This window comes from Tachyglossus aculeatus, chromosome 21 (assembly GCF_015852505.1).
Source record: "Tachyglossus aculeatus isolate mTacAcu1 chromosome 21, mTacAcu1.pri, whole genome shotgun sequence".
In the NCBI taxonomy this organism is placed as follows: Eukaryota; Metazoa; Chordata; class Mammalia; order Monotremata; family Tachyglossidae; genus Tachyglossus; species Tachyglossus aculeatus.
The window spans coordinates 45,650,629-45,667,526 of NC_052086.1; the positions used below are offsets into that span (position 1 = coordinate 45,650,629).

Sequence of the window (16,898 nt, forward strand, 5' to 3'; positions counted from 1 at the left end):
TGGGGATTAAGACTGTGAGCCCCACGTGGGACAACCTGATCACTTTGTATCCCCCAAGCGCTTAGAACAGTGCTTTGCACGTAGTAAGCGCTTAACAAATGCCAACATTATCATTACTATTTATTATTATGAGGCCCAGTGAGGAGGTCAGCAGCGGCAGAGGAGCGGAGGGTGCAGGCTGAGCTGTAGGAGAGAAGGGAGGTGGGGTAGGAGGGGCGAGGTGATGGACAGCCTTGAAGCCGAGAGTGAGGAGTTTTTCCTGAGTCCCAGCCCCAGGCTCCCTTCAGCGGGTCACCCTACCTGCCTCCCTCTAACTGGATTCCTTGCAGCCACACATCCCGTCAGGGGCTACCTAGATGACCGGTCCCTGCCCTTCCCCATCCCACAAAACTAGTCCCAAACAAGTCAAAAGGCTATTTCCAGTCCCTCCCTGAAGCAGGGCCCAGCTTCTGGGGCAGGGCCTAAATCTGCCAGATTCAAAGTCATCCAGAGACCATTCATTCATTCATTCATTCATTCATTCATTCAGTAGTATTTACTGAGCGCTTACTGTGTGCAGAGCACTGTACCAAGCGTTTGGAAAGTACAATTCGGCAACAGCTACAGTCCCTACCCAACAGTGAGCTCACAGTCTAGGAGGGGGCAGGGCCTAAATCTGGCAGATTCAAAGTCATCCAGAGACCATTCATTCATTCATTCATTCAGTCGTATTTACTGAGCGCTTACTGTGTGCAGAGCACTGTACCAAGCGTTTGGAAAGTACAATTCGGCACCAGCTACAGTCCCTACCCAACAGTGAGCTCACAGGCTAGAAGGGGGCAGGGCCTAAATCTGGCAGATTCAAAGTCATCCAGAGACCATTCATTCATTCATTCATCCATTCAGTCGTATTTACTGAGCGCTTACTGTGTGCAGAGCACTGTACCAAGCGTTTGGAAAGTACAATTCGGCACCAGCTACAGTCCCTACCCAACAGTGAGCTCACAGGCTAGAAGGGGGCAGGGCCTAAATCTGGCAGATTCAAAGTCATCCAGAGACCATTCATTCATTCATTCATTCATTCAGTCGTATTTACTGAGCGCTTACTGTGTGCAGAGCACTGTACCAAGCGTTTGGAAAGTACAATTCGGCAACAGCTACAGTCCCTACCCAACAATGAGCTCACAGTCTAGAAGGGGGGAGACAGACAACAAAACAAGTAGGCAGGTGTCAATACCGTCAAAATAAATAGAATTATAGATAGATACACATCATTAATAAAATAGAGTAATACATATGTACAAATATACACAAGTGCTGTGGGGAGGGGAAGGGGTAGGGCAGAGGGAGGGAGTGGGGGCGATGAGGGGAGGAGGAGCAGAGGATAAGTGGGGGCTTTGGAGTCAGAGGTCGTGGGTTCAAATCCCAGCTCCGCCCCTTGTCAGCTGTGTGACTTTGGGCAAGTCACTTCGCTTCTCTGGGCCTCAGTTCCCTCATCTGTAAATGGGGATGAAGACTGTGAGCCCCTCGTGGGACAACCTGATTACCTTGCATCTACCCCAGTGCTTAGAACGGTGCTTTGCACATAGTAAGCGCTTAACAAATACCAACATTATTATTATTATCATTATTATAATTACTCTCCCCCTGCTTCAAAGCCTTACTGAGGCACATCTCCTCTAAGAGGCCTTGCTCGACTAAGCCCTCCTCTTGTCTTCTCCCACTCCCTTCTGCGTCACTCTGGTTTGCTCCCTTTATTCATCCCCCTTCCCAGCCCCTCAGCACTTATGTCCATATCTAGACTGTGAGCCCACTGTTGGGTAGGGACCGTCTCTATATGTTGCCAACTTGGACTTCCCAAGCGCTTAGTACAGTGCTCTGCACATGGTAAGCGCTCAATAAATCCGATTGAATGAATGAATGAAGTGGGGGGGGCTCGGTCTGGGAAGGCCTCCTGGAGGAGGTGAGCTCTCAGTAGGGCTTTGAAGGGAGGAAGAGAGGTGGGCAAGACCAGCAGCCTTTGGCGTCCGCTGTGGCCACGAGCTACTGCTGGTGCCCCCGTTAATTCTTATTCATCCCCGCAATGAAAAATGTTGAAAACTTTGGTCCCCTGACCCACGTCCAGCCACACTCGGGAGCCTAGAGGCCCAGAACCAGGGGTCCAGGGAAGGGGGCAAGGTGGGGACGGGCCGGGACGGGCCGGACCTGCGTGAAGTAAGCGCTCAATAAATACAATTGAATGAAATGAATGAATGTATATACGTTTGTACCTATTTATCATCATCATCATCATCATCAATCGTATTTATTGAGCGCTCACTATGTGCAGAGCACTGGACTAAGCGCTTGGGAAGTACAGATTGGCAACAGCTAGAGGCAGTCCCTACCCAACAGTGGGCTCACAGTCTAAAAGGGGGAGACAGAGAACCAAACCAAACATACTAATAAAATAAATAGAATAGATGTGTTCTATTCTAGTAATATTTATTACTCTTTTATTTTATTTGTACATATTTATTCTATTTCTTTTATTTGGTTAATAGGTTTTGTTTTGTTGTCTGTCTCCCCCTTCTAGACTGGGAGCCCCCTGTTGGGTAGGGACCGTCTGTAGATGTTGCCAACTTGGACTTCCCAAGCGCTTAGTACAGTGCTCTGCACACAGTAAGCGCTCAATAAATACAATTGAATGGATTGAATGAAAGGAAGGGGCTGACCTAGAGGGCCTCCAACGCCCCCGCCAACCCCCTCCAGACTACAACCCTCTCCACCTTCCAAACCTCCTGAAAGCCCGCCTCTTCCAGGAAGCCATCCCCAGCCTCGTCAGTCCAATAGCCAACCACTGGCTCAGTGGATAAAACACGGGCCTGAGCGTCAGAAGGACCTGGGTTCTAATCCCGGCTCCACCACATGTCTGCAGCGTGACCTTGGTCCAGTCGCTTCACTTTTCTAGGCCTCAGTCACCTCATCTGTAAAATGGGGAATAAGACTGAGCCCCAGTGTGGGACAGGGACTCCGTCCAACCTGATTTGCTTGTATCTACCCCAGCGCTTAGAACAGTGCGTGACACAATAAGCGCTTAATCCTGGCTCTGCCAATTGTCAGCTGTGTGACTTTGGACAAGTTACTTAACACTTCTGGGCCTCAGCTACCTCATCTGTAAAATGGGGATTAAGACTGCGAGCCCCCTGTGGGACAACCTGATCACCTTGTAACCTCCCCAGCGCTTAGAACAGTGCTTTGCTCATAGTAAGTGCTTAATATATGCCATTAAAATAATAATACTACTGTAATTATTATAATATAATAATGCCATCATCATCATTCCATCCCTGTTCTCAGCGTTTCTGAGTCTGCAGGTATTTCTTTATGTATTTTATTTATTTCTATCCTGAAACGTTTGTGCTAGCTTCCTCTAGCTCTGTCCTTGCTCCTTTCTCCTCCTCCCGCTGTTTCCAAGTGATTTTTTTCCTGTCTCTTCCTCCTAGTCTGTAAGCTTCTTAAGGGCAGGGATCGTGTCTTCTAATTCTCTTCAACTCAAGCGCTCAGTACAGTGCTGCGCCCACAGCAGGTGCTCAGTCATTACCACCGACGGGTTGACGGATTGATTGACAGGTCCCCCCCCCCCCCCCGTTCGGCTTTTCAGGGCAACTGCTACGTGTGGAACCTGACTGGGGGCATCGGGGAGGAGGTGACCCAGCTGATCCCCAAAACGAAGATCCCGGCCCACAACCGCTATGCCCTGCAGTGCAAGTTCAGCCCTGACTCCACGTGAGGGACTCGGCCTGCGCCCCCTTCTCCCTCCCCTCAGGCATCTCCCCCTCTCCCCCAGGCAGGCCTCCATACTGGGCCACAGCCCCCCGGGGGCGTGGGAGGGTTTGGGGGGGCCGGGCAGCCCCGACGGGGGCCCGTTGACAGATCCCAGGCCTGAGACGCGGCTCGTCTATCCTCTTATCCGTGCGCTCGCTCCCAGCTCGGAGGCTGTGGGTTAGCGCTTCGAGAGGCCCACCAAGGCTGTGGGAGACGGGTGGGATGACAGTGGGGGCCTGAGGGCAGAGAAGGGGAGAGTGACGGCAGGGGGGTAGGGGTGGGGATGCCCTTTATAGGATAAGAACAAGGCTGATAGAAGGAACTCCGGTTGGGAGTGTGGGAGGACCCACTCCTGTCACCGTCCCTCCCCCATGGGACCCCCTGGCCCCACCCTTCCAGCGGCCTCTCCCTCGTAGTACAATTCATTCGCTCATTCAGTCGCGCTTATTGAGCGCTTACTGTGTGCAGAGCACTGGACTAAGCCCTTGGGAAGTGCGAGTCGGCAACTTAAGGAGACGGTCCCCACCCAACAGCGGGCTCGCAGTCTAGAAGGGGGAGACAGACAACGAAACAAAACATGGAGACGGGTGTCAAAATCACAACGGCAGTTGGAGCCAAGGCTTCACTGGCTTGCAGGCCCCCAGAGAGGTGAACCCCCCCGTCCCCGCAACAGCCTCCCGTCTCCTAGCTGGCGGCGTCTTGGAGGGAGTCCCTGGCTCTTGGGGGCTGCACCTAGACAATGAGAACTCGCTGAAGAGAGTGGGAGAGACACCCCACCCACCCCGGGCTCCCAGCCAAATGGCCCCAAGGGATAGAGTCTACCAGGACATGTGCCCCGGGACCCCTGGGGAGGGGAATTGAAGCCCTTGGGTGCCTTCCACTGGGAGAGGGGAGCCAGAAGCACAAAGGCTGATAGGAATTGGACGGTCAGGGCAGTCACATGGTGAGAGCGTGAGATCTGCGCAAGGGTGGGTGGATGCCAGGCGGCCCGGCTCCACCTTCCACGAGCTGACGACCCCGTGACATCCCCAGGCTCCTGGCCACGTGCTCGGCTGACCAGACCTGCAAGATCTGGAGGACGTCCAACTTCTCCCTGATGACGGAGCTGAGCATCAAGAGCAGCAACCCGGGAGAGACGTCGCGGGGCTGGATGTGGGGCTGCGCCTTCTCCGGGGACTCTCAGTACATTGTCACCGGTGAGACCCTCCCGCCGGCGCCATGCACCAAGCACGGGTCTTCGTGCACCTCAGTTTCCCCATCTGTAGAATGGGGCACCAATACCTGCTCTCCCTCCCTTTAGATTGGGAGTCCCGTATAGGACAGTAGTAGGAGGGGGACAGGCCAGTTTGCATCTGTTGTATCTACCCCAGTGCTTGGCACATAATAATAATAGGTTTTGCTGAGCACTTGCTATGTGCCAAGCATGGTGCAGAGGGAACTGAGGCCCAGGGAAGTGAGATGATTTACCCAGGGTCACCTAGCAGGGAAGTGGTAGAGCCGGGATGAGGGCAGGGATGCCCTGATTCTGACTCGGCCGCCCTGCCCCTCTTTAGGGAGCGGCCTGACCGTCTCCCCAGCTCTGCGCCTCTCTGATACCAACTCCACTGAGGCTCCTCTTAGCCCCCTCCCCACCCCAATCTGTCCTTATACCATTCCCACTGTAGCTGCCACCCTGGGGGGGTTGGGGTCCAGCTGGGATGAACCAGGGAGGGATGGGACTCAAGGCATGGGGGGCTCGGGAGAGGTGAGAAGGAGGGACTGTGAGGAGTGGATGGGGCAGGCCTGATGGGAGAGGGAGGAGGTGGGTATGGCCAAGTGGCGAGAGCAGGGGCTTGAGAGTCAGAGGACCGTGGGTTCTATTCCCGGCTCCACGCTTGTCCGCTGTGTGACCTTGGGCAAGTCACTTCTCTGTGCCTCAGTTACCTCATCTGGAAAATGGGAATTAAGACTGAGAGCCCCTGGTGAGACAACCTGATTACCTTCTATCTACCCCAGCGCTTAGAACAGTGCTTGGCACATAGCAAGCGCTTAACAACTACCATTATTATTGTTGTTGTTATCTGGACGGGGCACACTGGCTTCGGGAGGGAGGAGGAGGGCACCTGGATGAAGCAACCCGGATGTGGGGAGGAAGAGGTGGACCAGACCGGGGAAGGAGGGGTCCGGCATCTGAGTCAAAGCAACGTGGAGGAAGGAGGAGGGCATCTGGATGGGGTGGACCAGACTGGGGAGGGAGGAGGAGAACTGGATTGGGGAGGGAAGGGGCGGGCATCTGGATAGGGCGGACCAGAAGGGAGGAGGCGGGCATCTGGACCAGGCAGACTGGATAGGTGATGGAGGAAGTGGGCATCTGGACCAGGTGGACTGGCTGGGTGAGGGAAGAGGCGGGCATCTGGACAGGGCAGACCAGATGATTGATGGAGGGAGGTGGGAATCTGAGCAGACTGGATCGGGGAGGGAGGAGGTGGGCATCTGGATGGGGTGGACTGGACGGGTGAGAGAGGGAGGCAGGCATCTGAGCGGACCGGGTGGGAGAGGGGGGCATCTGGAGGGGCAGGCCAGGAAGGGGTGGAGTGGGGGTAGAGGAGGTGGAGGAAGTTGGGGCGGCGTAGTGACCTGTCTGTTGTGTCCCCAGCGTCCTCCGACAACCTGGCCCGGCTGTGGTGCGTGGAGACCGGGGAGATCAAGCGGGAGTACAGCGGCCACCAGAAGGCCGTCGTTTGCCTGGCGTTTAATGACAGCGTGCTGGGGTAGCGGCTGGCCGAAGGGGAGACGCCAGACCCCGGCTGCCTCGGTGGGTGGAGGGGTGGACGTGTCCACTTCCCGCCGTCGCTCACCCCATCCCCGGCAGCGGGCCCCAGGACAGTCTTGGAAAGATTCTGGTCGGCTTTCTCCAGAAGAAGCCCCCTACAGCCATGGGTGCGGGGCATGGACGCAGCCCTCTAGACACGTGGCTGGGTGCGGTCACGTGTGCGTGGGCGCCATCCCCTCCGTCCTGTCCCCGCCGCGTGCCGGGAAGCACAGCCGGCTGCACGGGGATGGGGTGTCCAGTACATCCGTCCACCCATCCGTCCTCTCCCCAACAGAGGGGAGCTCCATCGCTCCAGATTCATCTCTTCTGCCGCACGGGCCGGAGACGGAGGGTGCTGCCGGCCAGGGTGGGTCAAAGGGTGCCCGCGCCCGGCGCTAGCTGGCTTGGAACCCTCACCCAGTGCCCCCTGGGTGGGGGCCGTCACAAAAACCCACTGTGTCCACACTCCCAGGGTCCCACCCCCTCAGAGGAATGGTCAGGGCCTTCTGACCAGAGAGCCGCAGCCAGAGGAAGTTAAGGGGAGGGAAAGTTCATCAATCAATCGTATTTATTGAGCGCTTACTGTGTGCAGAGCACTGTACTAAGCGCTTAGGGTGTCACCATCTGAGGACAGAGAGGAAAATGGCCAGCCGGCCGAGGGCCGCCCCTCCTACTCTTCCCCAGGGCCCTTGCTTTTTTGGGGGGAAGAGAGGGGAATGGATGGCGCGAAGAACAGAGAAGGGGCCCCAGCCACCGTTGGGGAATCACTTTATTTCAGGCCTGGGCTGGGGAGGCCCCCGGACTGATGGGAGGGTCCCGGGGCGGCACTTCCTACTCTAACCCGGACCCCTGGCCGGATGCTGTTTGCTTAATTAATAAGTAAACCATCCCTCCCACGAGTGGCTCGTCTTTTCTCCCCACCCGGGGTCCCGCGGCCCGAGGCTGTGGGGTCTGGGGGCGACCACGGGCGGTGAGCGCCCGACCTTGTCCGGTGGGCGCTAATCCGGGAGATAGTAGAAGCAGACGGACACGCAGATGTTGTTGGGGAAGCAGATGTCGATGCAGAGGTAGATTACCCTCTGCTTCCCGGGACCTGCCGCGGACCCAGGTGTTGGAATGACTCTGGGGGTTTCTCCCTGGGCCCGACCCCTGCCCTCCTCTTCCAAGCGGGAGAAGTGCTGTTCCTACGCCTTCCGGGACTACGTGGCCAGCCCCTGGGCTAGTGGACCCCGCCGGAGGGAGCCCAAAACCCCCGGGCAAGCATCGAGGCCACCCCGACAGGACACCCGGTCCTGGGGAGCAGATGTTTCTCTTTTATTTCCCCACTCTTCCACAGCCTGACGTCTCTCCCCTATTCACAGCCTACTGTCTTTCCTTACCCACAGCCTGATGTCTCTCCCCCGTTCACCCGCAGCCTGGTGTCTCTCCCTTCCTCGCCCACAGCCTGATGTGCCGTCAGGGGTCAAGGGGTGAGGGAGAGACACCGGGCTTCTAGACTGTGAGCCGGTTGTTGGGTAGGGACCGTCTCTATATGTTGCCAACTTGTACTTCCCGAGCGCTTAGTACAGTGCTCTGCACACAGTAAGCGCTCAATAAATATGATTGAGTGTGAGTGTGGCTCACCCTCGACTCTGCGGACCCAGTGAATGGGGGCCTGCCGGCAGAGGCGTTGGATGGGGGCCCCCGCCAGCGCTGGGTCCACCTCGTGCCCCCCCAGGACCCCCAGGAACTCCCGCTGGTATCTGGTCTCGTTGTCCAGATGTCGCCACGGCTCCTCCTGCAAAGGAAGACCCCGGTGGGCGGAGGGCGCGAAGGGGGCTCTGCCTCGGTGACCCTCCTCTCCCGGCGGGAGGGGGTCAAGGGCCGAAAGGGCCAGTTGCCGGCCCCCACGGGCCTCGGCCGGGGGAGAAGACAGGGGCCCTCTGTTCCGCCGAAACCGAGCCGCCCCCGCCCCACGAGGGGCCACCTTCCTGAGCTGGGCGGACACAGGCAGGCCTTTGTCTCTCCCGCCGGCCGCCGCGCCCGCCGAAACCGGAGCCGGCCTGTGGGAGGATGGAGGGGACCCGGCCCATCTCAGGGCAGGCCGAGGGGTCTCTGAACTCTTGATGATAACCGCACTACTTGGGGGGCTAGACCCTGGGAGACCCCGGCAGCAGCGCGATCACCTCGGACCCCGTCTGTCGTCCTACACAGGGCTCGCAGCCTAAGTGGGAGGGAGAACAGGGATTTAGCCCCACTCTACAGATCAGGAAACTGAGGCCCAGAAACGTGACTTGCCCAAGGTCACCTAGTCATAGCAATTATGACATTTCTTACTATGTGCCAGGCACTATACTAAGCGCCGGGCCGGCTACAAGCAAATCGGGTTGGACACAGTCCCTGTCCCAATTGGGGGCCTCACGGTCTCAATCCCCACTTTACAGGTGAGGGAACTGAGGCCCAGAGAGGCGAAGTGACTTGCCCAAGGTCACACAGCAGGCTCCCAGGCCTGTGCCCTTTCCACTATAACATGCTGCTACTTTTGCACCTGGGCAGCGTGGCTCAGTGGAAAGAGCACGGGCTTTGGAGTCAGAGGTCATGGGTTTGAATCCCGGCTCTGCCACGTGTCCGCTGTGTGACCTTGGGCAAGTCACTTAACTTCTCAGAGCCTCAGTTGCCTCATCTGTAAAATGGGGATTGACCGTGAGCCCCACGTGGGACAACCTGATCACCTTGTATCCCCCCAGCGCTTAGGACAGTGCTTTGCACATAGTAAGCGCTTAACAAATACCAAAATTATTATTATTATTTATAGTAGGCAAGTCTGCCCAGCAACACCCATCTAGGCTGCAAACTCATTGTGCTTAGAAGAACGCTTTGCACATAGTAAGCGCTTAACAAATGCCATTATTATTATTATTATTATTGTGGGCAGAGAACAGGTTTATCAACTTTGTTCTATTGTACTCTCCCAACGAGCTTACTGCTACTGTAAACTCCTTGTGGGCAGGGAATGTGTCCGTTTAGTGTTATATCGTACTCTCCCAAGCGCTCAGCACAGTGCTCTGCACACAGAAAGCGCTCGGGCTTTGGAGTCAGAGGCCATGGGTTCAAACCCCGGCTCCGCCAATTGTCAGCTATGTGACTTCGGGCAAGTCACTTCACTTCCCTGTGCCTCAGTTACCTCATCTGGAAAATGGGGATTAAGACTGTGAGCCCCACGTGGGACAACCTGGTCACCTTGTAACCTCCCCAGCGCTTAGAACAGTGCTTTGCACATAGTAAGCGCTTAATAAATGCCATCATTATTTTAGGGGAAGCAGCATGGCTCAGTGGAAAGAGCCCGGGCTTTGGAGTCAGAGGTCATGGGTTCAAATCCCGGCTCCGCCAATTGTCAGCTGCGTGACTTTGGGCGAGTCACTTCACTTCTCTGGGCCTCAGTTACCTCATCTGTAAAATGGGGATTAAAGCTGTAAGTCCCCCGTGGGACAACCTGATCACCTTGTAACCTCCCCGGCGCTTAGAACAGTGCTTTGCACATAGTAAGCGCTTAATAAATGCCATCATTATTTTAGGGGATGCAGCATGGCTCAGTGGAAAGAGCCCGGGCTTTGGAGTCAGAGGTCATGGGTTCAAATCCCGGCTCCGCTAATTGTCAGCTGCGTGACTTTGGGCAAGTCACTCCACTTCTCTGGGCCTCAGTTACCTCATCTGTAAAATGGGGATTAAAAATGTAAGTCCCCCGTGGGACAACCTGATCACCTTGTAACCTCCCCGGCGCTTAGAACAGTGCTGTGCACATAGTAAGCGCTTAACAAATGCCATCATCATTATTATTATTATTATTAAATACGATTGAATGGAATGGAATGAACAGCGCTCTGCACACAGTAGGCGCTCAATAACTATGGTCCATGATCGAAGTCCCTCTGCTCCCAGACCGGTACATTTCCACTGGGCTGCACAGGTCCCTCGGGGCGAGTCCGGGGATGGTGAGCAGGGGCAGGGATGGTCTCTGTCAACTCTGCTGTACTGAATTTTCCCCCCGCGCTTAGTCCAGTGTCCTGCCCCCAGTAAGCACTCAGTAGGTCCCATTGATGGATTGGGGGCATGGTGGGGGACGGTGGTCATCTCACCCGTTGGGCCTGGGGGGCCTGGAGCACCAGCTGCATGGCCTCGCGGTCCCCGGGCTCCAGAAGACGCAGGAAGCAGGCTGGCTGCCCAGCCGGGCGGTAACACACGAGGCCCTGCCCGCGGCAAGGCACGGGATGGCAAGGCACAGCAGAGCAGGGATATTCCCAGCATTCCCACTGCGCCCCCAGGAGGGATCCCCTCCTTTCCCTGCCCGAGGGCCCAGGGGAGGGGCACCCACTCACTTTCCGGCCATCGAACAGTGCTGGGGATGGTCCAGGGGCAGAGCCAGGAGTGATCCTCCCGTCCCCTGGCCTGCCCCTCCCCATTGATTTGGGGTCTCCCAGCATGGGGCTGGAGGGGCCCGGGGGCAGAGCCAAGTGTGGTCCTCCCACCCCCAGGCCCTGCCCCTTCCCCTCCCCACAGGAGCGGGTGGTCTCACATTCTTGCCATCGAACAGCACGGTGGTCGCGGAGTCGCCGGTCCGGTTGCCGGACTGAGCAGCCGTCGGGGTCAGGACGAAGGTCACGGTGTCCTGGGCCTCGTCCGCCGCCACGGACTGGTTGACGCGGGGCCCGGGGCCGCTCGGAAGTTTCAGCCGCATGTTCTGCAGCGTGGGCTGGACGCGGACGGACCGACCGGTGGACCGGTGGACGGGGGCGATCGGTGACCCAGGGAGGGCCCGTTGCCCCCCACCCGGGCCCAGAGAGGGAAAGCCACTTAACCCAGACTGTACAGCCACCCTGCATCCGGGAGTCCTCACCCCCAAATGGGGATTCCTCTGAGCTGCAAATGTGTCTGTTGTCGTATTGCACTCTCCCAAGCACTTAGTACAGTGCTTTGCACACAGTAAGCACTCAGTAAATACCACTGAATGAACGAATGAATGAAGCCTACTGGTTCAGGCCAGGCGGAGCAGTACAGAAATGCCTCTGGGGTTGGGCCAAAGGACAGGGGCCATTGATAACCCACCCCCACTTTGGGTTTGCCAGCTCCTACAGCATCACAGCCTCTCTGGGCTCCACCACTTGTCTGCTGTATGACCTTGGCCAAGTCACTTCCTTTTCTGGGCCTCAGTTACCTCATCCGGAAAATGGGCATTGAGACCATGAGTCCCACAGAGGACAGGAACTGTGTCCAACCCGATTTGATGGTATCCACCCCGCCGCTCAGTACGGCGCTCAGCACATAGTAAATGCTTAACAAATACCGTAATTATGATTATTATTAGGGCGAGGCTGATATTATCACCCCCATTTTAAATACGAGGACATTGAGGCCCAGAGAGGTCAAGATGTCAAGCAGGTCAGCTCCTGACTCCCAGCCCTGTGCTCCGGCCACCAGACTCCCACGGTCTCTCCCGGGGTTCCCAGGACCACAGCTGGAGGCTCCTTGGCTCCATTCTCCAGATGGGGAGACTGAGGCCCCAAGATGAGGAGGAGGGGGTGACCCCAAGGACAATGATGGCTCCGTTCAAAGCTGAGCCTAGAATTAGCCCTTCGATCAGTCAATCGATCATATTGTTCGAGTGCCAAATGTTGTACTAAGCTCTTGGGAGAGTACAGTAGAATTAAGAGGCAGGATTCCTGCCTTCAAGATGCTTACAATCTACTGTGTGCAGCTCACTGAATGAAGTGTTTGGGAGGGTATGATCGAGTTAGTAGACACGATTCCTGCCCTCAGAGAGCTTACTATGGTCTAGAGGGCGAGATGGACAATCGGATAATTTGCAGACTCCTCTTCCTCAGGAAGACCAAACTCCAGGAGAGAGAAAGAGAGGGAGAAAGGTCCCCTCCCCACTCCCATTAGCCCCCTCCCCCTCCTCCCCCCCGTGGACCCTCTCCCGGGAGCAGGCCTCACCTGGGCAGTGCCACGCGGGAAGCCGAGAATCCCCACGGCCACGGCCACGGCCACGGCCAGCAGCAGGCCCAGCAGCAAACCCAGGACAGCCCAGTCCGGGCAGACACGTGGCGTGGAGGCCTCAGGGTGACCGCTCTGACGAAGGCCAGGAGGACTGGTCAGAGAGCCGCCGGCCCCAGCCCGGGACCTCCACAGAGGGTGGGGACTGGGGGTCCCTAGGCTCAGGGGAGAGTACAAGAGATGTGCCCCTTCTCCCTCCCTGCAGCCGCACCTGTGTCTGCGTGTGCACGTCTCCCCACCCAAGCTTCAGGGTCCCCCCGGGCCACCCCAGCTCTCCCTCCGGCTCCGGCTCCCCCTACGAGGAGCCCTCTGGGCCGGGACTCACCAGGGAGGGGGCCGGCCAGACCGAGTCAGAGCCTCGTCCCTCCATGCTGCAGCCCCCGGCTCCCGCCACCGCCCGCGACCAGACAAAGTCAGGTCTGTGTGGGGCCCCGGCGCGGCCCAGCTGGCGGCAAACCCAGGGATGTCCATCAAAGCCCGGCCTGCCGCCCGGCCCCAGGGACCCCGGGACCCTGGTCACGGGATGCTGACGTCCCAGGGCCCTGGTCGGGGGGCCCCCTCGCAGCCCTTTCTCCCCATTCCCCCTCTTCCTTCCCCCCCAACCAGCCCTATCTCCCCCCTCCTCCTCCTCTTCATCACACCCCCCCCCAGCCCTTTCTCCCTCCCCCACTCCCAACCCCTAGGCCAGGCAGCGAGAGCTCCTGTCATCACCCCCAACCCAGGGCCTTCCTGTCTCCCTCCCACCTTCTGCGGCTCCATCTCCATCTCCATCTCCAGTGGCTACCAATCAATCTGCGCATCAGGCAGAAACTCCTCACCCTCGGCTATAAGGCTGTCCATCACCTTGCCCCCTCCTACCTCACCTCCCTTCTCTCCTTCTCCAGCCCAGCCCGCACCCTCCGCTCCTCTGCCGCTCACCTCCTCACTGGGCCTCGTTCTCACCTGTCCCGCCATCAACCCCCGGCCCACGTCCTCCCCCGGGCCTGGAATGCCTCCAATCCCTCTGCCCATCCGCCAAGCTAGCTCTCTTCCTCCCTTCAAGGCCCTACTGAGAGCTCACCCCCTCCAGGAGGCCTTCCCAGACTGAGCCCCTTCCTTCCTCCCCACCTCGTTCCCTTCTCCATCCCCCCATCTTACCTCCTTCCCTTCCCCACAGCACCTGTATATATGTACATATGTTTGTACATATTTATTACTCTATTTATTTATTTATTTTACTTGTACATATCTATTCTATGTAATTTATTTTGTTAGTATGTTTGGTTTTGTTCTCTGTCTCCCCCTTTTAGACTGTGAGCCCCCTGTTGGGTAGGGACTGTCTCTATGTGTTGCCAACTTGTACTTCCCAAGTGCTTAGTACAGCGCTCTGCACACAGTAAGCGCTCAATAAATGTGATTGATTGATTGATTGATTGATTGATTGCGGAGCCCAGAGCCGCTCCTGTCCACTGCGACACTGCAGTGACTGTCTGGCATCTGGCTGGTCTGTCCCCTGCCCAGGACAAGGACACAGCTCCAGCCCCCCATGGAGGTCTGGTGCCAACCTCTCCCTGCCACCGGGTCCGGTGGTTCGCACACGGCGCCTGTGGTCCTGGAGACCAGGGAGAGGGCCACCACAGTCTAGGGGTCCCCCGAATACGCACTCCAGGTTCAGGCAGACTCCGATGGGCTTCTACAAAATGACACGTGGGACCGCATCGTGCTTTGCGGAGGGTCCAACATCTCACATGTGACATCGCGTGGGTCTGCGTGTCTTGTGTCCATGAGGGCCAGTCAATCAATCAATTAATCAATCATGTTTAATGAGCCCTTACTATGTGCAGAGCCCCGCACTCAGCGTTTCGGTGGCTACAATTCAACAGAATTAGCGGACATGCTTCCTGCCCACAATAAGCTTACAGCCCAGAGGGAGAGTGGGACATTAATATGAATAATTTACAACAGACAATTTAAAGATATGTACATAAGTGCTGTGGGGTTGGGGCAAATATCAAGTGGGTATCGATGGTGGCTGCCCTTTCTTTGAGGGTGGGTCCCACCAGCTCCCCTTGGGCCCCGAAGGAGCAACCGATCTCCCAAACGCTCAGTACAGTGCCAGGCACTCAGGGGTTGTACATATTTATTACTCTATTTATTTATTTATTTATTTATTTTACTTGTACATTTCTATCCTACTTATTTTATTTTGTTGGTATGTTTGGTTCTGTTCTCTGTCTCCCCCTTTTAGACTGTGAGCCCACTATTGGGTAGGGACTGTCTCTATGTGATGCCAATTTGTACTTCCCAAGCGCTTAGTACAGTGCTATGCACATAGTAAGCGCTCAATAAATACGATTGATTGATTGATTGATTGATTGCTCAGCTCAAACCCAGAATGGACACAGGGAGGTTAGATCTGTGTTTGCTCAGTAGATTGGAAGTTCCTTAAGGATTTCCTTAAGAATTCAATCAACTGTATTTATTGAGGGCTTACTGTGTGTAGAGCACTGTACTAATACTTCCCAAGCGCTTAGTACAGTGCTCTGCACACAGTAAGTGCTCAATAAATATGATTGAATGAGTGGCACTGTACTAATACTTCCCAAGCGCTTAGTACAGTGCTCTGCACACAGTAAGTGCTCAGTAAATACGATTGAATGAATGGGAGAATACAGTACAGTTTCTTGAGCTAAGAGCAGGGGTCAGGATTATCAACTCCATGGTATTGTCCTCTGCCAAGCGCTTAGTACAGGGCTCTGCACATAGTAAGTGCTTGATAAATCCCACTGATGAATTCATCATCAATGGTATTTATCGAGCGCTTACTATATGCAGAGCCCCGTACTAAGCGCTTGGCAGAGTATAATACATGTTCCCTGCCCAAAATGAGTTTGCAGTCTGGGGGGGGGGCATATTAGTATAAATAAATAATTTATAATATATACTTTAGAGATGCGTGCTTAGTGCTTGTGGGGTTGAGGGTGGGGCAAATATCAAATTCCCAAAGGTCGCAATCAATCAATCGTATTTATTGAGCGTTTACCGGGTGCAGAGCACTGTACTAAGCGCTTGGGAAGTACAAGTTGGCAACATATAGAGACAGTCCCTACCCAACAGTGGGTCACAGATCCAAGTGCACAGATGACTCAGAAGGGAGAGGGAGCCGGAGGGTGGAGGGGGTGGGGTGGGGGTGGGGAGAAGGCTTAATCAATCAATCAATCAATCAATCAATCAATCGTATTTATTGAGCGCTTACTGTGTGCAGAGCACTGTACTAAGTGCTTGGGAAGTACAAGCTGGCAACATATAGAGACAGTCCCTACCCAACAGTGGGCTCACAGTCAATCGGGGAAGGCTCCTTGGAGGAGAGGTGACCTTAATAAGCCTCTGAAGATGGGGAGAGGGTTGGTCAAGCAGATATGGAGAGGCAGCATGGCTCAGTGGAAAGAGCACGGGCTTTAGAGTCAGAGGACATAAGTTCAAATCCCGGCTCCACCAGTTGTCAGCTGTGTAACTTTGGGCAAGTTGCTTAACTTCTCTGCGCCTCAGTTACCACATCTGTAAAATGGGGATTGAGACTGTGAGCCCCCCGTGGGACAACCTGATCACCTTGTAACATCCGCAGTGCTTAGAACAGTGCTTTGCACATAGTAAGCGCTTAATAAATGCTATCATCATATGGAGGGGGAGGGAGTTCCGGGCCAGAGGCAGGACTTGTATGAGGGGTCGATGAGGAGAAAGATGAGAGCGGGGCGCGCTCAGTAAGCTAGTCCTGGAGGAGCGAAGTGCATGGGCTGGGTTGTAGTAGACGATCAGCTATTTTAATAGGAGATTAAATTGGAGATTGAAATAGGGTGAGCTGACCGAGTGCTTTAAATGCCAATGGGAAGGAGTTTCTGTTGGATGCCAGGGTGGATTCCCCCTCCTACCTCACCTCCCTTCTCTCCTTCTCCAGCTCAGCCTGCACCCTCCGCTCCTCCGCCCTAATCTCCTCACCGGGCCTCCTTCTCGCCTGTCCCGCCATTGACCACCGGCCCACGTCCTCCCCCGGGCCTGGAATACCCTCCCTCTGCCCATCCGCCAAGCTGGCTCTCTTCCTCCCTTCAAGGCCCTACTGAGAGCTCACCTCCTCCAGGAGGCCTTCCCAGACTGAGCCCCGTCCTTCCTCTCCCCCTCGTCCCCCTCTCCATCCCCCCCATCTTACCTCCTTCCCTTCCCCACAGCACCTGTATGTTTGTACATATTTATTACTCTATTTATTTATTTATTTAATTATTTTACTTGTACATATCTATTCTATTTATTTTATTTT

General features: G+C 55.8%; 1 protein-coding gene across 2 annotated transcripts in view; it reads left to right on the forward strand.

Annotated features, from left to right (window-relative positions):
• MLST8 (MTOR associated protein, LST8 homolog) overlaps positions 1–7,468 on the forward strand; it is a 31,141-nt gene extending 23,673 nt beyond the window's left edge. For both annotated transcript variants that reach the window (XM_038762982.1, XM_038762981.1), the window contains exons 7-9: positions 3,623–3,747; positions 4,819–4,982; positions 6,422–7,468. In XM_038762982.1, the coding sequence (XP_038618910.1) occupies positions 3,623–3,747; positions 4,819–4,982; positions 6,422–6,540 (408 nt within the window). In that variant the 3' untranslated portion in view covers positions 6,541–7,468. The remainder of the gene's footprint in view (positions 1–3,622; positions 3,748–4,818; positions 4,983–6,421) is intronic.
• Positions 7,469–16,898: the final 9,430 nt, after the last annotated feature.